The following is a 24,648-nucleotide window of genomic DNA, read 5'->3' on the forward strand; positions in this document are numbered from 1 at the left end:
TGCTGTCCTGTAGGATCTCTATGAGTTGGAATCAACTTGATGACACACAACAACAACAGGCTCCATGTATTAGCTGTGTGAACTTGGACAAGTTACTTAACTATTCCAAGCCTCAGTTTCATCATCCATAAAATAGAAATGATGATGATAATAATAATAATTAATCTCATATTGAGTTGTTATGAGCACCAAATTATGTGATGCATATGAAAGGTTTACCAAAAAATAAAATTTACCAAGTACCCTATAAATGTTAGTGTTTATGATTCCCATTATTTGTTTAGCCAATTTCTCATTATCTTACATCAAATTTCCCCACATTTTTGTTTGGTATTTTTGCCAGCACTTAGATGAACATCTCTGTAGCTATGTGTTTGTTTATATCCATGACTGTTTCTTTAGAATTTATTCCTAGAAATGTAATTTATTGTTTCAAAGAGTATGCAGTGTGTATATACATCTTCCAGGTATGTATCAAATAACCAAAAAAATTCCTTTTTTAAAAAAAGGAACACTGAGCTGTCTTTAATTTGTCCTTGCTCTGCCTAGCAGTATAGAGGGACTGTTGCCCTGGTTACCTTGGACACTGCTTCCTACCTAGCAATCAAAAGGAAGCACACAATGCTTTCTTCATTGGAACCAGAACACACTGAACATATTCCTTCAATTTCTTTATTCTAGGTGACCAAAGGACTCTGGACAGTGAAATTAATTTTAAAAAAAGTGTTATTTGGCAGTGCTGAGCATGCATTTTGCATGAAATCATTTAAAAAACAGTTGGAGCTGGGACAGAAATTCATTGACCCTGAACTCCTACCCGGCATTCATGTTGCTAAATAATTTGTCTCTCACTACTGGTAATACCAGTAGAATGTTGGGATAATGGTCATGTGTCCTGGAAGGAGATAAAAATTCAGTCTGCAAAGTTCAGGTGAAGTAACTGATGCCAGGAGTAATATGAACACAGCTTCAGTGAGGGCAATAGTTGGGGGGCTGAGGGAAGCTGCTTTTTAACTTATGATACATATTAGGTGCTAGAGAGAGGGCAAAAAGGAGACATCTTTAGATGCAATTTGAGCATTTTATAAGCTTGACAGTTTGGTAATTGCTTATGGTTGACACAGGAGAAAAGTGGTATTTATTGGACACTTGCTATGTCTAAGGAACATATCACATTTAATTCTCAAAACATCTTTTTGATGGAGGAGTTTCTATTATTTCTGTTTTGTAGGTGAATACACTGAGGCTTAGAGGAATTGGATAACTCCCAAAGTCACAGAGCTAGTAAATAAATAGTAAAACCAGTTTCCACACCTAGTTGTTGCTGGCTCCAGAATCTATTCTCTAGGAAGCTAATAGCTGAGGAATAATTAAACCTAAGCAAGTTTAAAAGGTATGAAATCATTATTGAGAGCGTGAGTGGTAAGGCAGGTGTTAAGTATTTAAACAGTGCCCTAGAAAATACAGTTACCTAAAACAAAATATTTGTCTGTATATACGTAAGAACCCTGGAGTAAGCAAATGGGCATTGAGTGGGAAGGGCAGCTAGGGAGGATTTATTGAAGGAGAAGTGCCTAAAGAGAGGAAGCTGAGGAGGCGGAGCCAACATAGCACTGTAGACAGAAGCACCACTCCGTCCCTCCACAGCAAAGACCCAAAAGACTAAGTAAAACAGAGACAAACATCAACCCTGGAACCCTAAGCATCAAGTGAAGAGATAAAGAACTCAGCCAAACACCGAATGGAATAAGAACCCGGCAGAGAACAGAGACTGAGGAGAGATATGTGTGGAGGTCCCACGTCATCTAACACAGGACAGATTCACCATCTTGGACTCCTGTTGGAGACCAGCAGACAGGGAGTACAGGAAAGCAGCTTCACAGAGCTCCCAGGAGGGAACAGAGCGCCTGGTAACCAGTGATATATTCTTTCCCAGCCCCCCATCCTTCACCCCCCTGCTCAACCTCCCCTGCTTCATAGCTGACTGCAGTCGCTTGGCTGGCCAGGAAGTGCAGGAACTGTGCTGCTTGGATTTGGCCTGCCCACATCAGGTATCAATGAACAGGGAGTACGGGAAAGCAGCTGCATGGAGCTCCCAGCAGGAGACAAAATACCCAGTAACCAGTGATATGCACTTTCCCACCCCCGCCTTCTTCCGCCACTGCTGGGCCTCCACTGCTTCCCACTGGCCACAGTCTCTTGGCCAGGAAGCACCGGATCCAGCCCCGTGCCACTTGGATTCACCCTGCCCACACTGGCCAGCCCCATCAGTGCCATTTGTTTGTTGCTGGTATTGCTTTTTTCTGTTTCTTTTGGTTTTCTCCCTGCCTCTCACCACCTCCCCCTCCTTTTGCTCAACCACCTGGCTCCATGTGCCAGCTTTGCTTCTTCTTGAAAGGCTGTAAAGCACCGCTCCGCTGGGAAAGTGCTTCCCTGGACCGCGCCACCTTGCTAGTGGGATCCCTCAGGACTTTTTTGTTTTTGTTTTCTTTTTCTTTTCACAGCTTGGGAGCCCCTTCTAGCCAGGCTGTACTGCCCGACTTGGGAGCCACTTCCCTGGTCTGCATAGCCACCCCAGTGGAAACCCCTGGGACATTTCCTTTTTTTTGTTTTGTTTGTTTTCTTTCTCTTTGTGCAGCTTGGGAGCCCCTTCTATCCAGACTGTACTGTGTGGCCTGGGAGCCACTTCCCCGGTCTTCGCAGCCACACTGGTGGGATCCCTGAAAGCTTTACTTTTCTTTTCTCTAATTTGTATTTATTCTATTTTTTCTTTTTGTTTTTCTCCATTTCTTGGTTTCTTGTCTCTCCACTCCAATGGCAAGCTCCCTCAGCACTTTTCTGTTTGGTTGTTTAGGACCCCTGTTTCTCTCTCCTCTTTCCCATACCCATCTTATCTCCACACATGACAGCTTCCACCCTCCTTCCTGCCTACCTGAATCATGTGCTGTACGTCACACCCCTGAGCAGCACAGACATGCCCTACCAGAATCTGCCCTGCACTGATTCCTGGACCACCCTGTTGGACCTAATATATGCCACAAACAACCCATCCCAGCCCCTCCCCTTCAGCTGTACCTGCCCTGCTGCACCATAGCTAAACAACTGGCATTGCCCACTGGACAAGGAGGTGAAAGGCATCATGCCTACAGATGAGCAAACAAAAAAGAATGCACAGCCCACCTGCTCAGACATAACAAAATAAAACAAAAAAGCAGGATGAAACAAACAAATCTACAATCCATAAATGAGGAAAATAGCTACTGAATGTCCTGAAGACAGCAGACAATATCAGAACATATTTAAAAAAAAAAAAAAAAAAAAGGTTGGCTCCAGTAGGCATCCAAAATAAGACACCAGATGACTTTCCAGTAGAAGGAAAGGCACTAGAACTACCTGATAGGGCATTTCAATCTCTAATATTCAGAGCTATCCAAGAATTGAAGCAAAAAGCAGACAAAAATGAGGAAAAATAGACAAATTCATGGAAGTTACACACACACACACACAAAAATGGAAGAATTCAGGAAAATAATACAGGAACAAAATACCAAAATGAATTCACAACTAGAAATCATACAAACACAACAATTAGAAATCCAAAAGATAACAAGATTTCAGAAATGGACAGTGTCATAGAAGGGCTGAGAAGCAGGTTTGAAACAATGGAACACAAGATTGGTGAAATTGAAGACAAACACTAGGATACAACTTTGAGGAAAAATCAGAAAGAATGAAGAAAAATGAAGAAGCTCTGAGAATTATGTGGGATACAGTCAAAAGCAAAAATTTTTGAGTAATTGGAGCTCCAGAACAGGGGGAGAAAACGGAAAATACAGAGAGGATCATTGTGGAATTGCTGAGAGAAAACTTCCCTGATATCATGAAAGATGAAAAGTTGATCATCCAAGAAGCTCAACAAACCCCATGTAGGATAGACCCAAAAAGAAAATCACCAAGGCATATCATAATCACACTCACTAAAACCAAAGACAAAGAAACAATCCTGAGAGTAGCTTGAGAAAAAACAAAAAGTCACCTACAGAGGGGAAACAATAAGACTAAGCTCTGATTATTTGACAGAAACCATGCAGGTAAGAAGGCAATGGGATGACATATATAAAGACTTGAAAGAAAAAAATTTCCGACCAAGAATGATATATCCTGTAAAATTCTTATTCAAATATGATGGTGAAATTAGGACATTTCCAGATAAACAGAAATTAAGGGAATATGTAAATATCAAACCTAACTTACAAGAATTATTAAAGGAAGTCCTTCAGTTTGAGAACCAACAACATCAGACCACAGCCTGAATCTAGGACACAAGCTCATACCAGCCAGATACCAACCTAGGAAATGAACTCTCAAGGACTATCCAAAGCCAAAAGAATTGCAACAGGGAGCCAGAGAGGTTAGTCTATAAACAATAACAACATCAGAACAATAAAAGAAGGAATAAACAGTGTAGGTATAGAATGTTCTAATGGAGAGGAAGGCAAGGCAATATCAAGTAATAATAGACTGATTCAAACCTAGGAAGATAAGGGTAAATTTCAAGGTAACTACAAGGAAAGTTAACAATCCTACTCATCAAAATAAAGAAGAAAAACATAAAGTCTCAGTAAACACAAAATCTACAAAACAAAAGAAATGGAAAAAAAATCCACAAACAAAAGGAATTCAGCACAGGAGAATAAGAGGAACAAAGAAAACATCAGCACCACACACACAAAAAAAAAAAAAGCACTACAAAATGACAGCAATAAACTCACACCTATCGATAGTTACACTGAACAAAAATGGTCTAAATGCACCCATAAAGAGAGAGTGACAGAATGGGTGAAAAAAAACAGAATCCTTTAATATGCTGTCTACAAGAGACACACCTTAGAAACAAGGATGTAAATTTATTAAAAATCAAAGGATGGGAAAAAATATATCAAGCAAACAGCTACCAAAAAAAAAAAAAAAATCCGGCGTGGCAATACTAATCTCAGATAAAATAGACTAAAACAAAATCCACCATAAAAGCCAAAGAAGGGCACTATATATGATTAAAGGAACAATCCATCATGAAGACATAATCATAATAAACATCTGCACACCCAGTGACAGGACTCCAAAATACGTAAAACAAACTCTAATAGCACTGAAAAGAGAAATTGACAGTTCCACATTAAAAGTAGGAAACTTCAACACACCACTGTCAGTAAAAGATAGAACGTGTAGAAAGAAACTCAAAGATACAGAAGAGCTAAAGGGCACAATCAGCCAACTTGACCTCATAAACATATATAGAACACTCCACCCAACAGCTACAACGTACACATTCTTTTCCAATACACATGGAACAGTCGTCTCCATAATAGACCACATCTTAGGACACAGAGCAATCATTAACAAAATCAAAAATATTGAGATAATACAAAGTATCTACACTGACCAAAATGCCATCAGGGTAGAAATTAACAACAGGAAGAGCAAGGGAAAAAAAAATCAATTACATAGAAACTGAATAACACCTTGCTTAAAAACCACTGGCTAATAGAAGAAATCAGAGATAGAATCAAAAAATTCCTAGAATCAAATGAGAATGAAAACGCATCATACTAAAACCTCTGGGACACGACAAAGGCAGTGCTCAGAGGTCAATTTATAGCAATAGATGCACACATCAAAAAAGAAGAAAGGGACAAAAATCAAAGCATTAGCTACACAACTCGAACAAATAGAAACAGAAGAGCAACAAAAAGCACACAGCCGCCAGAAGAAAGGAAATAATAAAGATCAGAGTAGAAATAAATGAAATAGAGGATAGAAAAACAATAAAAAGAATCAGCAAAACCAGAAGTTGGTTCTCTGAAAAGATCAACAAACTACTGGCCAAAAAGAAAAACAGGAGAGAAGGCAAATAACCCAAATAAATAAAATGGGGGCCATAACAACAGACCCAACTGAAATAAAAGGGATCATAAGATAGTATTATGAAAAATTATACTCCAACAAATTTGAAAACCTAGAAGAAATGGACAAATTTCTGGAAACACACTACCTACCCAAACTAACGTAAAATGATACTGAAAATCTGAACAGACCTGTAATGAGAGAAGAGATTAAAAGGTAATTAAAAAAAACTAACAACAACAGCATAAAAAAGCCCTGGCCCAAATGGCTTTACTGGAGAATTCTGCCAAACATTCAGAGAAGAGCTTATACCAGTACTACTCGGACTATTTCAGAACACAGAAATGGAAGGAATATTTCCAAATTCATTCCATGAAGCCAACATAACCCTGATACCAAAACCAGGTGAAGACACCGCAAAAAAAAAAGAAGATTACAGACCAATATCTCTGAAGAATATAGATGCAAAAATTCTCAACAAAATTCCAGCCAATAGAATTCAGCATCATATCAAAAAAATAATATACCACAATCAAGTAGGGTTCATACCAGGCATGCAAGGATGGTTCAACATAAGAAAATCAATCAACATAATCTACCACATAAAGAAAAGAATTACATGATCATCTCAATCAACACAGAAAAGGCATCAGTAAAGTGCAACACCCGTTCCTGATAAAAACTCTCAAAAAAATAGGTATAGAAGGGAAATTTCTCAACATAATAAAGTGTATCTATACAAAACCACAGCCAACATCATTCTAAATGGAGAGAGGCTGTAACGTTCCTGTTTAGAACAGGAACAAGACAAGGATGCCCTTTGTCACCACTCCTATTTAACAGTGTTCTGAAAGTTCTAGCTAAGGCAATACGGCAAAAAAAGAAAGGGCTTCAAATGATAACGAAGAAGTTAAATTTTCCCTATTTGCAGATGATATGATATTATACATAGAAAATCCAAAAGACTCCACGAGACAACTACTGGAACTAACGGAAAGATTCAGCAGAGGAGCAGGATACACGATAAACATACAAAAATCAGTTGGATTCCTATACAGCAATAAACAGAACCATGAAAAGGAAACCAGGAAAAGAATACCGTTTATAATAGCCCCTAAAAAAATTAAATGCTTAGGAATAAATCTAATGAGGAAGGTAAAAGACCTATACAAAGAAAACTACAAAACGCTACTGCAAGAAACCAAGAGAGATCTACATAAATGGAAAAACATACCATGCTTATCGGTAGACTCAACATTGTGAAAATGACAATTCTACCAAAGCAATCTACAAATACAATATAATCCCAATCCAAATACCAACAACATTCTTTAAAGACATGGAAAAACTTATCATTAACTTTATAGGGAAAGGGAAGAAGCCCCAGATAAACAAAGCACTACTGAAGAAGAAGAATAAAGTAGGAGGACTTGCACTACCTGACCTCAGAACCTAGTATACAGCTACGGTAGTCAAAATAGCTTGGTACTGGTACAATGACAGATGCGTTGACCAATGGAATAGAATTGAGAACCCAGGTGTAAATCCATCCACCTGAGGTCACCTGATCTTTGACAAGGGCCCAAAGTCCATCAAATGGGGAAAAGACGTCTTTTTAACAAATGGTGCTGGCAAAACTGGATGTCCATCTTCAAAAAAATGAAATAGGACCCATGCCTCACACCATACACAAAAACTAACTCAAAATGGATCAAAGACCTAAATATAAAGCCAAAAACTATAAAGTTCATAGAAGAAAAAATAGGATCAATGCTAGAGGCCCTAATACATGGCATTAACAGGATAAAAATCATAACCAGCAACACACAAACTCTGGGATCATCTAAAAATTAAAAATCAAAGGACTTCACCCATAGAGTAAAAAGAGAACCTACAGACTGGGAAAAAGTTTTTGGCTGTTACAAATTAGACAAAGTTCTCATCTGTAAAATCTACAGGAAAATCCAACACCTCTAAACAAAAAGACAAATAATCCAGTTAAAAAATGAGCAAAGGAAATGAACAGACACTTCACCAAAGAAGACATTCAAGTGGCCAACAGGCACATGAGGAAATGCTCTCAATCACTAGCCATTAAAAAAAAAAAAAACATTGGGGAAATGCAAATCAAAACCATAATGAGATACCATCTCACCCTGGCATTACTGGCACAAATAAAAAAAAACAGGAAATAAATGTTGGAGAGGCCACAGGGAGATCGGAACTCTTATGCACTGCTGGTGGGAATGCAAAATGATACAGCCATTTTGGAAAAAGATGTGGTGCTTTCTTAGAGAGCTAGAAGTAGAAATACCGTATGATGCAGCAATCTCACTCCTAGGAATATATCCTAGAGAAATAAGAGTCATCATACAAGTAGACATATGCACACCCATGTTCATTGCAGCATTGTTCACCATAGCAAAAGGATGGAAACAACCTAGATGCCCATCAACAGATGACTGGATAAACAAACTGTGGTACATACACACAATGGAGTATTATGCAACGATAATAAACAATGATGAATCTGCGAAACATAACCTGGATGAATCTGGAGGGCATTATGCTGAGTAAAATAAGTCAATCACAGAAGGACAAATATTTATGAGACTCCTACAAAAAGAAAGAATCTTTGATGGTTATGAGGGAGGGGAGGGGAGGGGTGGGAATGGAAAAACACTAAATAGGTAATAGATAAGTGGTAACTTTGGTGAAGGGTAAGACAGTACACAGTACTTGGGAAGCCAGCACAACTCATACAAGGTAAGGTCATGGAAGTGCCATAGACACATCCAAACTGCCTGAGGGACCAAATTGCTGGGCTGAGGGCTGTGGGGACCATGGTCTCGGGGAACATCTAGCTGAATTGGCATAACATAGCTTGTAAAGAAAATGCTCTACATTCTACTTGGCGAGTAGCATCTGGGGTCTTAAAAGCCTGTGAGTGAGCATCTAAGATACTCCATCTAAGATACTTGCTCCCCTTTGGAAGCAAGAAAGAATGAAGAAAACTAAACATACAAGGGAAAGATTAGTCCAAGGAACTAATGGACCACACCTACCATGGCCTCCATCAGACTGAGTCCAATACAGCTAGATGGTGCCCAGCAGAGCTGGAGAAAAATGTAGAACAAAATTCTAACTCACAAAAAAAGACCAGACTTGCTGGCCTGACAGAGACTGGAGAAAACCTGAGAGCATGGTGCCAGACACCCTTTTAGCTCAGTAATGAAGTTACTCCTGAGGTTCACCCTTCAGCCAAAGATTAGACAGGCCCATTAAAAGAAACGAGACTAGAGGTGCACAACAGCCCAGAGGCAAGGACTTGAAGGCAGGAGGGAACAGGAAAGCTGGTGATAAGAAACCCAAGGTCGAGAAGGGAGAGTGTTGACATGTTGTGGGGTTGTTAACCAATGCCATAAAACAATATGCGTACTAACTGTTTAATGAGAAACTAGTTTGTTCTGTAAACCTTCATCTAAAGTACAATAATAATAATAAATAAATAAAATAAAGATGAGGAAACTGAGACTCTGAGAGGTAAAAGCACAAGGTTGCCCAGCTAGGATGTTACAGACTCAGAGCAGGCAGTGACTATCCCACAGTGATAGATGAAGACATTTCTAGGAGGATGAACTGGAAGGCAACCTATTTACCAGTTTGTCCTGAGAGTACCAAAATGAATCTTACATCACCTGTATTTTCTTTAGGGTCTGTGATGATCTGATCAAAGAGGAAAAGAGTGAGACTGACGAGTTTCTTGAAGAGTGCATTATTGATCCATCACTCCGAGAACGTCTTTCCGTTCTCTCCCGCACCTTTGAGAATCAGAGAAGGCTGATTCAGGGAGACAACATGCTCTTCTTGAATAACATTTTCACTATTGAGCCTCTGGTGAGTACATGTATAAAATCTGATCCTATACCCAACATAAGTAGGAGTGCAGGACATGTTTCAATGGGAGCATTCAGTGGAGTGAACACACAACTAGTGATTTCCGAAATCCTGAAGATTCTGCCTGAAGAGCCTCGTCATCATTATGAGACATTGAATGAAGGTTAATGCTCACAGGTCACATTTATAGAGCATTTTCTATGTGCCAGTCACTGTGTTAAATAAGAAATTTGATAACTTACTCAAGGTCAGTAGTGAGAAATTCATCCCTCTACGATAGAGTTTCTCAATCTTGGCACTATTGACGTTTGGGGCTGAATGATTCTTTGTTATGGGAGCGACCTGTATATTGCAGGACCTTTAGTAGCATCTCTGACCCCCTACCCACTAGATGCTAGTTGTGACAACCAAAAACCTCTCCAGACATTGCCAAATGTCCCCTGGTAGGCAAAATCACCTGGGTTGAGAACTGCTCAGTCCTTAATTCACTGAATAAATACCTGCATGTTCTGTACCAGATATTATGTGTGTACCAGGCACTGATGAACAAAACAGACATAGTCCTTACGGTCACGGGCTAGCTAGTGAGAGCTGAGACAGAATTAGAAAAGGGTCTGTCTGATTCGACATACCGAACTCTTAATCACTCTCCCCTGATGCTTCAAAATAAAAGTAGCTAGCATCTTCTATATTTACTGTGTGCTAGGCATTGTGGTAAAAGCTCTGGGAGCATTACCTCACACTTAGCAGGCATAGAATGATGTGTGGTAAAAAACTGACGGGAGTTGAGAAAGCCCACAACTAGTTAGAGCTTCTGGATTGTTACCTTTCAAACCACTCGGAGAGAAGACATGGGCACAGAGACACATTCAAACACAAGGTCGCTTGTGGGAAATGCCACTGAATTCTGTAGACCCATTTTCCTTACATCCATCCTTCCAAATTGTTATTAAGTGATGTAACATGGAAAAGAGGTTCTATGGGTTTGAGAAATACTAGGTTAAATATGTTTGAAAGGTTTCTTTACTGTAAGATTTGTAAAAGTTTTTGATATGCTAATATGCATTGTAAATCTTCAAGAGAGAGCTTTCCCCAAACTTATTTGTCATGGAATCCTTTTATCCCTGAACATCCTCTGTGACTGATGTTTTGTGGGACCCGCTATGTGAATGCTGGTGAAGACAGTAAATTCAGAGGCTGACATGATTATCATAGACAACACGTTTTAGAAAAGGCTTGTTAAGAAGAAAGCCTTGAACTGGGCTTTGCAGGACAGGACTTTTGGAGAACAAAACTGGGGATGTGCGTGCCATGACTCATCCTTGGTTTATGAGTGGGCCAGGTTGCTTTAAGTAAAGTGCTCAAGGTAGAGATGTAGATTGAAGCTGACTCTTTGTAAGAAGAGAAGACTGACAAAGTGATCTTCAGATATGATGGGTTAGACCACCAAGAGTTTAAAAAGGTGAACATACGGTCTTGGAAGGATAGGACAGGTTCTAAAAGTAAAAATAGATCAATTCCAGAGATGCTGAAAAGGGCAGAAGGGAATTATGGATCCACAAAGACAAGTGGCTGAGTCCAGCAACCTGGGTTGAGGCAGGGAAGAAAAATCAGACCTGGTAATCTTAGATGTACCTACCAGAAAGTTCCACAATGTAGGCAGTTCAGGATTCTGCCCAGGTGGCTCTGGGACTCCGGGTTGTTGATTGTCGTTTCTGTTCCTCATTGCCTTCTGGAAGTAGATAGCTCTGGGGTCGCTGACATGGTGGTCAGGAGGAGGTGAGAAGCCCACAGGTGAGCCCTGAGCATTTCTAAAGCAGAAATAAAAAGACTAGGGTTACCTCAGATTTTCTTCTCCTCATGCACTCTTCCATAACCTAGTTTATTTCCAGGGCTTCGTGATGGAAATATCTGTGTGTTAAAATATGACATTTAATATGATTGCTTTTAGAGTCCAGATAGAAACTGAATTGGATATTCTCATCATAAGGCATCTTTTTAACCATTAGGGGAATTTTTTTTTTTTAATAGCATACATGGAAATGGTATTTTTTTTTAATTAAATTGGCTGATTTTGTTTATATTAAGTGAAAAAAAAATGTCAGAAACAGAATAGTGCCCCTCTAAGGAGTCTGTGACTCAGAATATAAGTAGTCACTATGGAATCTGTAATGATTTTATTTTCTGTGTGCTGTTCAGGTTTTCTTCTCAGAATAGCGTTCAGTAGCTGGATCTGACAGTTTTTGTAAGATGAAAATGAAGGCATGAAACTTTCCTGGTATCTTCCTAAGGCTATTCTGGTCGAAACGGCAGAACTGTGTCAGCTATTGTGAATTATTTACTGATGTTAAAAATCTTTTTTTTTTTCCTACTTGAAGATCTTGATGGTTTTATACGCTACAGTTCCTGAACATGAGTATAATATACTTTTACCTTATAAATTACTTTTGAAGGTATTTGATGGAAAAATTCTGCCATTTACTTGCATTTTAACTCAAATGTGAACTGTGGGTATTTGCCACAGTTGAGATTTTGGGTTTCCAATGTAGGTAAATAAGTGCTACAGGAGTTGCTGATGAAAGGATGGGAAAAGAGATGAGATCTGTACTGAATCTTGAAGAAAGGGTAAGATTTTATTGAGTGGAAGGAAAGGAGGAGAATGTTCCCAGATGGGGAAATTATGAAAGCAAAGGAAAGAGAAACTGTTAGGTTCAGGTCATATTAAGTAACAATGAGTAGATTGTTACTTAATATGTAACAATTCTCAGTTTTTCTGAAGCAGAGGTTACAGAAAAAATAAGAAATGAGGCCTAGAGAGTAGAGAAAATCTGGGTTGCCGTGCTAGCATGTAGTGCTTTAGCCTACAGATTGTTGTCTCCCACGGTGCATTGCTGAAACCACTGGATGGTAATGTGTGTCCCCTGCAAAAAATAGTTTTGCTGTCAAATAAGTTTGGGAAATACTGGTTCAAAAGATTGATTGTTTTGATAGAGTGCAAGCAGTATTCCCCACGAACCCTTTTTCCTACAGAGCATACACCAGACTCAGTGTTCTGTAGATCATAGTTCGGTAAATGGTGCGGAGGGTATCAGACTCACTGCAGGGCTTGGAGCAGGAGCGTGATGTATTCAGGATGTTTTAGAAAGGTTATGCTGGCAGCCATGTATGGGTCGAAGGGTGGATAGCAGGTGAGATGCGTGGTTCAGGGAGGCAGGGGATATGTACTAAATAGTGCAGGAAGGTATCAGGGAGACTGGACATCTCTGCAGGTAAGTTCAGGGTGATGAGGACCTGGAACAGCTCAATAATGGCTGGAAAGCAAAGGCAGGTATGAGAAACCTTCGAAAGGAAGACACTAACGTGCTTTTTGATTGGCTGTTGAAAGTGAGACAGCGTGTGTCTCCTCAGATCCGGTGTGATTAAGAGAATTATGCTATCTTTGATAGAAATTAGCAAAGCCAGGAGTCCTGGCTTAAGTCCTAGCTTTGCCAATAGTAAATGTGATCTTAAAAAAGCCATTTGATCTCCCTTGGCCTCAGTTGTCTTGCACACAAAACAAAGGTATTGGAGTAGATCATTTTGATCCTTCCATCTTATTAATTCTGATTCTCCAATTGGGATGAAACTCTGAGTGCCTTAAGGTCAAGGAGTGCCTCCTCCTCATCTTGTGCCTAGTACCTAGCACAATGACAGTAAACAGATGAATGAATGAACAAATGAATGTCAATCTACTTGTTGATGTAATGAATTTGGTTTTAAACATGTTGAATTTGAGATGATAATAGATGTTCAGCAAAATTTTGGAAATGCATAACTAAAATTTGAGAGGGAAATCAAGACTAGGGCCAGATCTGTGAGCATCCTGTAGAGGTCTTTGTTGAAGCCATGAAAAGTGCATAGAAACTCTGAGAACAGAGCAAATAAAGGAGAATAGCAGAGGGCCCAACACTTGCCCCCTGATGCTCACCTTTAGAGATCCGGTGAAGAGCGTAGAAGCTGTGAATTCACAGAGAAGGATGGCCAAGAGGAGAACCTGGTCAGCCAAGGGCCTATCACCGTGGCAGAAATCAGGTCTTACATGTCATTCTACCTTATCGTGCCTGGCTCATCACCATTTTCCACTCAAGTTCTATTCTGAATCTTGCTCACATGCCAGATCAGTAACACCAAATGGCCATTACTTAATTTCTGACAGTTTAGCTATGCATTGGTGATTAGTTTTTTCTTAGGGTGTGATTCCCTTTTATTAGCTTCTCAGTGTGAGCTGAGTTCACAGTAGAAGCAGAGAAGATTAAAACCAAGCAATGTCACCTACTAATGATCAGTCTCTAATTGATATTCTGTTCAAAAATAAAATAAAAGATTGATGCATGGGCTTAGAGACCACTTCACTTTCAGACAGACTTTTTGGTTTTTGTGTTCACCGCAGGAAGCACAAGGTCTTTAAACAAGGTAAACTTAAAAAGAAAAACAACAACAATGTTAACTTAGAGTCTGAAAAGAAATGAGAAATATATGCTTATTTTCTCAGACCTATGCCTTTACTTTTTGGTTCTTCAGCTGCATCAGCTAAAACAAAAAGGTTAATTTAGCCCTCATTCTCTGCGTATTGAATGTCTTATGGGAACCTTGTTCCTGTTTTAGAGGCTCTTTCAGTTTAAAGCAAGGATATTCAAGATTAAGATATCAGTCGCTGTCCCTTATTACTCAGAGGTGGTGATGGGTTTGAATTTATATCAAATTTTATTAATATTATGATGTGAGAAGTAGTTTGACTCAATGCTCTAAGAAATGAGTCTAGAACTATCAGTTCTTACTCTGTTCTGCCACCTGTTCACCACTTGGCCACAGGTTAGTTCCATTGTCTTGTCTCACTTTCTTCTCATCATGCTTATCATATGACATTGCCATGGGTTCAGTTACTCAAACCTTGAAGAGTTATTCTGGGATGTCTTGGGTACTGATGCAGCTGCAGGGCACCAGGACTGTTTATCTCCCCTCACGTTCTTGCAATCTGGACAGAAAGACCAACACGCTGCTCCACCAGTAGAAGTGGGACCTTGTCTTTTGAGAGACCCCAGATGTGTTCATTGGTGGAGAATGAGGATGGGCGAGGACCCAGAGTGACCACTGAGAGAAAGGAGCCCTGGGGAGATCACAGAACAGAAGACTTGCAGGAATGTTTTCTAGCTTTATTTGGTAATTTATTGATATTTTAAAAGTAACCAGAATTGCTGTTCTAGTCATTATAAAAAAAAATGTGGCATATTACGATTATTTATTTCAAGTTCTTTAGGATTAATTCTTTTGTTAATGTCTTGGAGTATTAATGTCATTATCCTAAAATTTTCCATTTATTTGTTACTTAGGGAGGGTGCCGGATTCTGTAGAATACTGATCCTTTCTCAAGCCACCTGCTTCCATAACTGTTTTTCCCCTTTGGAAAAGAACTGCAAAATTGGGTCTATTATGCATGTTTTATGCCTTCCAGGAAAGCAAATGGAGTTGGCTACTTTCAGAAGTATAATGTTCTATGTACTAGATGGACCTTGGCTGTACAGAATTTTGACAGTCTCATTCTGTTATTTCCTCGGCTTAGGTCTCTTGGGTACCCTGAATGAGAGAGGTTCCAAGACAAAAAACACACTTCTGAAAATTGAGAAGCAGAAGAATATCACAGGCCAAAAAGAAAGTTAAGCTTTCGATTTCTGTGGGCCTCTAGGAGTCCTCTGAGAAATCACAGGACAGATGTGCTAGCCTTGCTTCTGAACTCTGCGTCTACTGGTTCAGGTCACACTTTTAAGATGCAGCAATTTTCCAACTATTGAACACTTGATATTTTCTCGAAAAGACAGATCTGAGAATGTAAAGGTATTTGCCCAAACTAGCTCTCATGTATTGGTGCACGTTAGTGAGCAGGGAAGATGTTTCTGCTCCCGTTAGCAAGTGTTTCTGCATCAGAGGAAACTTAATCCAGTGTTCCCAGGGAAGCTCAAGGTTAAATTAATTAATCCTTGAAAAGGGAGAGAAACTTTCTTTGTTAACATGTTAGTAATAGTAAACCATGCTTTGTCATCATCTAAGCCTGCAGAAAACATGCTGTCCCAGCAACTCAAGCTATGAGAGCACAGCTCAAATTTAGTTTATTTTTCCCAAATTGACATAGCCTGTGAGCTCAGCAGAATCAGCTTGTGTGGAAGCCCACATGGCTACCAAAAAAGAAAGATCTAGCTTTTTACTGCAAACCCCTTCTACTTCTTGTACCATTAGCCGCTGAGTCATGTTTGCAAACATGTGGGAGCTGACTCCTTGGAAATGGACACCAGAAAGGAGAAGGGAGGATTGGGATCTGCTGAGAGCAAACTGTCCTTGACAAGTCACAGCTCTTCCATCAGGATGGTTTTCCCATTCTTCGGTCTCCCTTTATTAGCATTTTTCCTTTCCTATCTCTTGCTCAGCCAAACATTTCCAATTGTGCTGGTACATTCACTATTGTATTGGAGAGCCAGTGTAGGTGGAGGAAGGCCTAGGGATGTCTTAGAAACAGCTAGGTTCCTCATGGCTCATTAAATGAGTTAACACCCATCCTTGCTAGAAGAGGCACAAATCTGTTCTCTCCAGAGAAAGACATGAACATCACACACAGCCCTATAAAAACCCCAGTGGAATTTTCACCGCATTTGGCTTGGAAGTGGGATCAAGATAGAACATACGTTTTGTGAAACTTCCTCAGGCAAATGGCCGAACCTTAGAGCCCTCTCTTAGAAACTCTCCTGGTCCTTATTTTGAGAATCAGAACTTTACTTGATTCAGTTTTCTGCACCAGGAGATATAATAGAGTAGCAGTGTTTCTGCATGCCATGTGCCAATTTTATCTCAGTGATAATTAAGATAGCGTACTTCCCATTCTTTTAGCTTCCATTTATTTTCTTATCTCTCTTTGAGACAACTGCCTTTTGTCCTGAATCAGGATAAAGAGAGCTACCACTTCTCAAATTGATCTGGAAGGTTCTGAAAGAGCAATTGTGGGTAGTGTAACAGAGGATAGCTTCTAATCAGTGCTTTTTAAAAAAAAATTAATTGATAGAATTTTGACTTTAAGAGTGTGTTTTCATTTCCCAAGAGAAATTCTTTATGTTGATATTTCTCTAGTATTTTATAGAGAACCATCAAATAGCTGAAAATATCTATTTACGTGATCAAGAATATTTCCATTTTGGTGGAACGTGATAGAATTCATCACACCTTATAGCTGCTCTTGAAGTCATTATTCACCCATCCTGGTCTGAGCTGACTGAACCCTGACCCTCAGCCCAGCCAGGGTAGCTTGATAAGAATCCACCAATGCATTTCTCAAGAACTGTCCCATTCTGATGTTGATGGTGTCATACAAAAGAACCTCTTGTAAGTCACCTTGAAGTGGAACCTGAAAATGTGAGCATGCAGGTGTCTTATAATATTCACCAGACAGGAACACTTGCTTATCGGTTGTAGTGTTAATTTCTTCTGGCCTAACCTTTTGTTATAATTGCAGTGAGGTTAAAGAAGCTAGAAAAGAAATTTCTATAGAATCACAGCTCTGCCACTTACTACTGGTGTGGCCTCGGGTGAGATACTTAATTTTACTTTGCCTTGGTTTTCTTATCTTTAAAATGGGGATTATACTACTTCACTAAATAATATATATAACACTTAACATGGTGCTGGGAACATGAGCTCTCAATAAATAGTTGCAAATACTATGATTTGAAGTTAGACACACTTCTCTTGTCAGGATAGATAATATGATTGGAAAGTATAACATTTGAGTGGGCAGACTTTTAGATCACTCTTCTAAATGTAAGTTGGGAATTAAAATGCAACCATTTTATATTATAAATGTAAGAGTTGAATCATCATTCTAAACTACTTTCCAGATAAACCAGTAAATTAAATGCACATATAACTCTCTTCTTGCACTTTGGATTTTGATTTGGCATAGTTTGCCAGAAATAATCCTTTTTTGGAAGGAAAGAAGAAGAAGGGAAGGGAGGAAGAAAAAGAGGGAAGGAATGAGGAAGGAGGGAACAGAAGGGAAGGGAAGAAAGAAGGAAAAGAAAGGAAGGCAAGTGAAGGAGAGAAATGGATTCTAGGAAGGGAAGAAAGTTTTTTTTTTTTTTCTATTTTATTTATGAATTTCCAAGTGAAAATTTTTGAAAGCTTCTTTAATTGTTGCCTTAATAGATAGATAGATAGATGATAGATAGAGATTGATTGATTGATTTAAGGAGATCATTTTTAAAGAACACCTTTCTCATGACCGTATTATCACTTATCGTGTCCCAGTGTCAGTATGTTCATGGGCAGCTTTCAGAAAGTCTCAGAACTGTTGCATCAAATCACTTGTTTAGTTGTTCTTGTTCCAGAAGGAAACATGAAGTTCTGTTTCCAGAAATATTTAATATTTGGGTAAAAATAGCAATGTGAGAGATAGTCTTAGACCTGGAAATTAAAAGTTGATTCCCTCCAGCAGGTCACTTGATTAATAAGTGAAATGCAATTACTTTACTTATGGATCTGAGGGGAAATACAAAACATTAGGACCAAGAAGGAAGATAATTATAACTGAAGGCCGTTTTGACAATTATTTTCAACAGCTAAATAATAGTCACAGACTATACACTCAGTATCTCATTTGGTGAAAGAAAATGGACAATGGTGGGAGAGGGCTTATGTACAGAAGGAAAGCAGAATTGTAAGATATTCTGGCACTGAGGCAGGACTCATGGGACTGGGAGAAAGGGATATTGATGTCAGAGCCAGTAGGGAAAATTCAGAATGTTTTGGTTGCAAATGCTAGAACTGCAACATTAAAAAAAGATTTCTTTTCAGAGGCATAAATGACCTGGAAGTTAATTTCAGAAGTGTTGAAGTAGTAATATGAAATGTTTCAAAGGCATGTAAGTAAAAGTGCAGTCGTTTTAGGCTTGTTGCCTGTTTCTGGTGTTTGGTCTAAGATTTGCTGGGAAATGCTTTTTGCTCTAAAGAAATAGAAGTTCTTTAAATTTCATTTTAATCCCAGCTGAAAAATAAAAGTGTCCTTCTAAATGTTTCTAATGGAATCAGAGCACTCTTTCAAATGGCCTAACATTGAGAGCATCCCTCTGTGAGAGGAAACTGAATGACCACCCTCCTGTTTTTACAGATACACACAGCACTCTTAATACACTTTACCTGCTATAAGCCCAGGAGAGGGTTTTGTATAGGATTTGCTTTTGGATTATCTCTGGGGCCCCGAAAAGCTGCAGGTTTCTCAAAGATGTCATAGGCACAATAAAACAGCTGCAGCCCAGGATAAGAAAGCCTGAGGCCTAACTCCCATTCTATTAGTCAGAACACTGTAGACATAGACTTCCTTGCATTGGCCTTCCCTCACCAAGCAGAAGAGCTTCTCAGCTTTCAGGGCCTGCATATCAGATCATCCACTTCTCTATCAGAGCCAAATGTCAACATTTGTCTCCTCTAGGGTCTTCTGGTGGCCTTTCTGGAGTATGTCTAGCATCACACATTTGCAACCCACCGGTTCTGCTAATCAGGCTTGTTTAGTGATAAGATGTCAAAAGCGCTTCTGGAATAGAAATTTTTTTCAGTATGTTGCTTTGTTGTCTACAAATGGACCCTAGATTCTCTTCTGGGACCGTGCTGTTAAAAGAGATCTGGCCATCAAACCACAAGACCCTTGAATTTTTCCTTATGTACTGAGGTTATCTGATTTCCAGTATAGCCTTTTTTAGCATGACTTCTCTTAGGATCTGAGATGGCCCCTGGCCCTTCAGTCAGTCAGTGTGGATTTAGAGCAAAGTAGATCCACCAGTGGAGTACATTGCCTCATGGGTTAGGAGGAAGCCCAGGTCTTCAATAGTTCTGAAATGGTATACCCACTGATACTCTATTGGCTGGCTGAAGATCTGAACAGGTAACCCACCTGGTATTCTTGGGCCTATCTGCCCATCCTAACCATGAGTATTCCTAACACTCCATAGCACTGAAACTCCCACCAACCAAAAATGGCCAGGAATTTTGCCATTTATCATAAGGAAGCAGATGCTTGTCTCAAGCTTTTAGAAAAGTACCACAGTGAGATGCCTAAATAAGCAGAAGTGCTTAGGACTTCCCTGATCCCTACATGATCTCAAAGGCCCCTTTTGACTCTAAAATTTTATGAGTTCTGGTGCCAGTTGAGGAGAAAATTAGTTGCAAAGATGAGTAAGCATCTGCTAATAACTACAAAATGTGCAAACTGAGTGAATACAGCTAATTTAATAAATAAATATTGAGCACCTACCATAAGCCATCTCTGTTCTAGGTGCTGGAGGTAGGGCAGTGCTTGCACTCATGAAGCCTTCATTCCATCAGGCTATTCTGAGGATGTGGGAGAAAGCAAAGGCCCATGTGACAGTCACAGCCCTCAGTCCCTGCTACTTATGGGCTCTGTGCCCTCCATCATTCTGCAGTCAGGAGGGATGCTGTCTGAGACATGCATTGTCAGGGTGATTGAGTTCATAAATAAACCTAAATTGGTGCTAGTTTTCTGTTTTCCCTCACTTGTTCCATGTCTGCATTTTAAACCATTTGTCCTTTTCTCAGTTCTTTATTCCTGAAGTTTGCTCATTTCTAGCCAGACTGGTAATAGACTATGTATTGGGGAGTGTCTGAAGCTACAACCTGATTATTTATCAAGTTTTCTTTCTTTAGTTTTCAGTTAAGCTGGTGGAACCATTTATGTATTCAAGATTTTTGGATATATTTATCATTTATGTTCATTTGGCTCTGTTTACAGAAACTATAAACACATATTCCCCCCTCCCGCCCAATTTTTTCATCTTGGTCTTTCTAAGTGGCATGAAAATAACATCCATCACAGCAAACAGTTATGTACTGAGCTCTTAGTATATACCAGTCTTGGGCAAAACACTTGACGTCCATGACCTTGTTCAAACCTTACAGAAACCCTTTGAAGAAGGTGCTGTTAGCATCTCCTTTTACAGTCCCGAGAGGTTAATGAAGATGTACCAGGTTACATGGTTAGTACCAAAACTGTTATCAAAGAATACTTAACAGGGCTTCTGATATGTGGCATGTTGCATTGCAGTTTCAAAACTGGGTTTGACGTTGACTGGTTTGAATTAAAGTGAGAAATATTGCACTAGATTAGAACCAGGATTTGATCTGGTCATTGTTCTGCCATTGATATCAAGAGAGAGCTATGTTTTAGGAGAATAGAAGTGTTCCCTTACACTGACAACCTCAAAAGTTAGGAATGTGGTCTCTACACCAAAGAAGTTAGGTGCTTCTTTCTTTTTGACCCCTCTGGACACTTATCATGTATATTATGAAATATTATATATATATTTTTTTAACTTTTATTGAGCTTCAAGTGAACGTTTACAAATCAGGTCAGACTGTCACATATAAGTTTATATACACCTTACTCCATACCCCCTCTTGCTCTCCCCCTAATGAGTCAGCGCTTCCAGTCTCTTCTTTCGTGACAATTTTGCCAGCTTCCAACTCCCTCTATCCTCCCATCCCCCCTCCAGACAGGAGATGCCAACACAGTCTCAAGTGTCCACCCGATACAAATAGCTCACTCTTCATCAGCATCTCTCTCCTACCCACTATCCAGTCCCTTCCATGTCTGATGAGTTGTCTTCGGGAATGGTTCCTGTCCTGTGCCAACAGAAGGTTTGGGGACCATGACCGCCAGGGTTCCTCTAGTCTCAGTCAGACCATTAAGTATGGTCTTTTTGTGAGAATTTGGGGTCTGCTTCCCACTGATCTCCTGCTCCCTCAGGGGTTCTCTGTTGTGCTCCCTGTCAAGGCAGTCATCGATTGTGGCCGGGCATCAACGAGTTCTTCTGGTCTCTGGTTCATGTGGCCCTTTCTGTCTCTTGGGCTCATACTTACCGTGTGACCTTGGTGTTCTTCATTCTCCTTTGCTCCAGATGGGTTGAGACCAATTGATGCATCTTAGATGGCCGCTTGTTAGCATTTAAGACCCCAGACGCCACATTTCAAAGTGGAATGCAGAATGTTTTCATAATAGAATTATTTTGCCAATTGACTTAGAGGTCCCCTTAAACCATGGTCCCCAAACCCCCACCCTTGCTCCGCTGACCTTTGAAGCATTCATTTTATCCCGGAAACTTCTTTGCTTTTGGTCCAGTCCAGTTGAGCTGACCTTCCATGTATTGAGTATTGTCCTTCCCTTCATCTAAAGTAGTTCTTATGTACTAACTAATCAGTAAAAAACCCTCTCCCACCCTCCCTCCCTCCACCCCTCGTAACCACAAAAGTATGTGTTCTTCTCAGTTTATACTATTTCTCAAGATCTTATAATAGTGGTCTTGTATAATATTTGTCCTTTTGCCTCTGACTAATTTCGCTCAGCATAATGCCTTCCAGGTTCTTCCAAGTTACGAAATGTTTCACAGATTCGTCACTGTTCTTTATTGATGCGTAGTATTCCATTGTGTGAATATACCACAGTTTATTTAACCATTCATCTGTTGATGGACACCTTGGTTGCTTCCAGCTTTTTGCTATTGTAAACAGAGCTGCAATAAACATGGGTGTGCATATATCTGTTTGTGTGAAGGCTCTTATTTCTCTAGGGTATATTCCGAGGAGTGGGATTGAAATATTATATTTTTATACATAGTTATCTTTCTGCTAAGATGTGAGCTCCCTGCAATAGTGGACCACACTTTTATTCACCTCTGAAGTCTTAGTGCTGGCCACACATTGGGCATAGGGGCAATCTTCACTGAACAGACAAAATTTTTAATTGCCCTAAACATCCTCATTTCCTTTAGTAATTGTTATATGTTCATGAACTTACTAAAATTATCTTTAGAACTCATTTTCAATTTGTACCACTCCTTAAGTTAACAATCAGTGTAAGTTTACTATCCGTGGGTGAAATTAATACTTTCTTTTATTTGTTGTAAAAATATTTCCTGCAATTATAACTTAATAACATTTAAAAGCAGTATCTTCCCTTCGTCATATTGTTTTTTAATGACTCTTCTATCTTTTTCAGGAAGGTGATGTCTGGCCCAACTCTTCAGCTGAAATCACTGTGTATTTTAACCCTGTGGAAGCCAAGCTGTACCAACATACTGTTTACTGCAACATTTCAGGTAGAGACTTCTTCCATGTGGTAAACTCAGCATATAAAATACAGTACCTGAGTGTGTGTGTGTGTGTGTTTGGTACAAGACATCAGTAGGGGAATAATGGAGCCAAGCTGTGAACCTCTCATTTCTTTCTAGAACAGTTCAAACTTTACAGCGCATTGCAATGGCGAAGTGGTGGGGGAGGGGGGAGAGTATGAAATGTAGATCTTTACTTCTCCCTGATTTCTTACAGCAGGAAGAATATTACCTGAGATGAAGTCTCTTCATGTTATTTTTTTTCTTTGATAATATTTGGTTTCTTAAATTTTTCTTTCTTTGTAAATTTTTATCAAAATAATGCATGCCAGTTAGAATGGGAAGGCAGCCTGGGAGTAGCCAGAATCCATGAAGAGGGTGTACAAATAGGGTGACAACCTGATGGCATCAGAAGATTGGCTACATACAGAGGGACTGAGCAAAGAAGTGAATGTGTTGAGGATAATGAGAGCCAGTTTTTTTGTTTTGTTTTCCTCTTGGAGGAGGAAGATACAAATATGGAAAGGGGAAGGGTAAAATGAACCCTTTGGTATTTGAATGGAATTGGAGTTACCATTGTGAACTCATGGTTTTTGATATGTATAGATAGATATAGAAGTAAATATACATGTAAATGTGTGACTATGTATATGTACATACATATGTATATTTCCTAGCTATGTCCATTGAGAGGTGCTGGAAGCAGTGAGACCCTAATAGCAATGAGCACACCTAGCACTCAAAGCTTGGTTCCTAAATACCATTTTCTACTAAAAGGAACCCTGGAAAACTGACTGATTCCAGGATTGGGGCAGGGAAAGACCAAATGAGCCTGGAACATCCTCTTGTGCTAGAAAGTAAGGAAGTGTTCAAAGAACAACAGGAACATGTCAAAATGACACAGAAGCCAATAAAGAGAATCCTTTGGAATCTATGAGTCCACGTAGCAAAAATTTACATTTGGCAGCCATCATAAACCAAAACCAAACCAAACCCATTTCCATCAAGTTGATTCCATAGTAATCATCAGTTCAAATAAAAAGCATCAGTGGATCTTAAAACCGATGGATGAAAATGTGGTATGAAACAGGATTTTTAATTGTCTCAAAAGATTTTCCAAAAAAACTTATTAATTACAAAGGGGGGAAAAATCTAAATTACAGTGAAGAAATCTGGCAAACATGATTTTAGTTAATACCACCAATAATGGGACAAATCAACATCTGTAATTTTAAAAAAAGTTCAGAACTTTTTAAAATGCCAATAAACAAATAAATAAAGTATGTAGATAGTAAAATTTTTTAGGTAAAACAGCAGTCTGTTTCCCCAGTACTACCTCCCAGAGGAAGCACATTTAGCTATTTCTTCTGATGATTTCTCTTGCTAACTCTATGCTTATCTTTGTTGATTTATCAACTTCACACATTTTTTGGCTCCCCGTTATGAAGGAGGAGGGTTTAATTTATTTATATTACCCCTCATCTCCTCCCCTTCCACCCACCTACCAGGCTTCTTAATGGGTCTGGAAGAAATGTTGGTACATCAGCATCCAGACAGGGACTGGAAATGCTCCAGTGGCCCCCACGCCACAGGTGGTGGGACCTCCCTCCCACCAACAGCTCCCCTGGGATGTCATTCCTGGCCATTTTCCAGG

The 24,648-nt window shown here is 39.5% G+C and overlaps 1 protein-coding gene across 18 annotated transcripts in view; it reads left to right on the plus strand.

Moving 5' to 3' along the window:
• HYDIN (HYDIN axonemal central pair apparatus protein) overlaps positions 1–24,648 on the plus strand; it is a 443,907-nt gene that overhangs the window by 97,181 nt on the left and 322,078 nt on the right. For all 18 annotated transcript variants that reach the window (XR_007514557.1, XR_007514558.1, XR_007514559.1 and 15 more), the window contains 2 exons: positions 9,618–9,801; positions 22,883–22,982. Coding sequence is in view for 14 of the 18 variants with exons in the window: in XM_049863606.1 (XP_049719563.1) it covers positions 9,618–9,801; positions 22,883–22,982 (284 nt within the window). In the remaining 4 variants the exon portion in view is untranslated. The remainder of the gene's footprint in view (positions 1–9,617; positions 9,802–22,882; positions 22,983–24,648) is intronic.

This window comes from Elephas maximus, chromosome 21, assembly GCF_024166365.1.
Source record: "Elephas maximus indicus isolate mEleMax1 chromosome 21, mEleMax1 primary haplotype, whole genome shotgun sequence".
Taxonomy (NCBI): Eukaryota; Metazoa; Chordata; class Mammalia; order Proboscidea; family Elephantidae; genus Elephas; species Elephas maximus.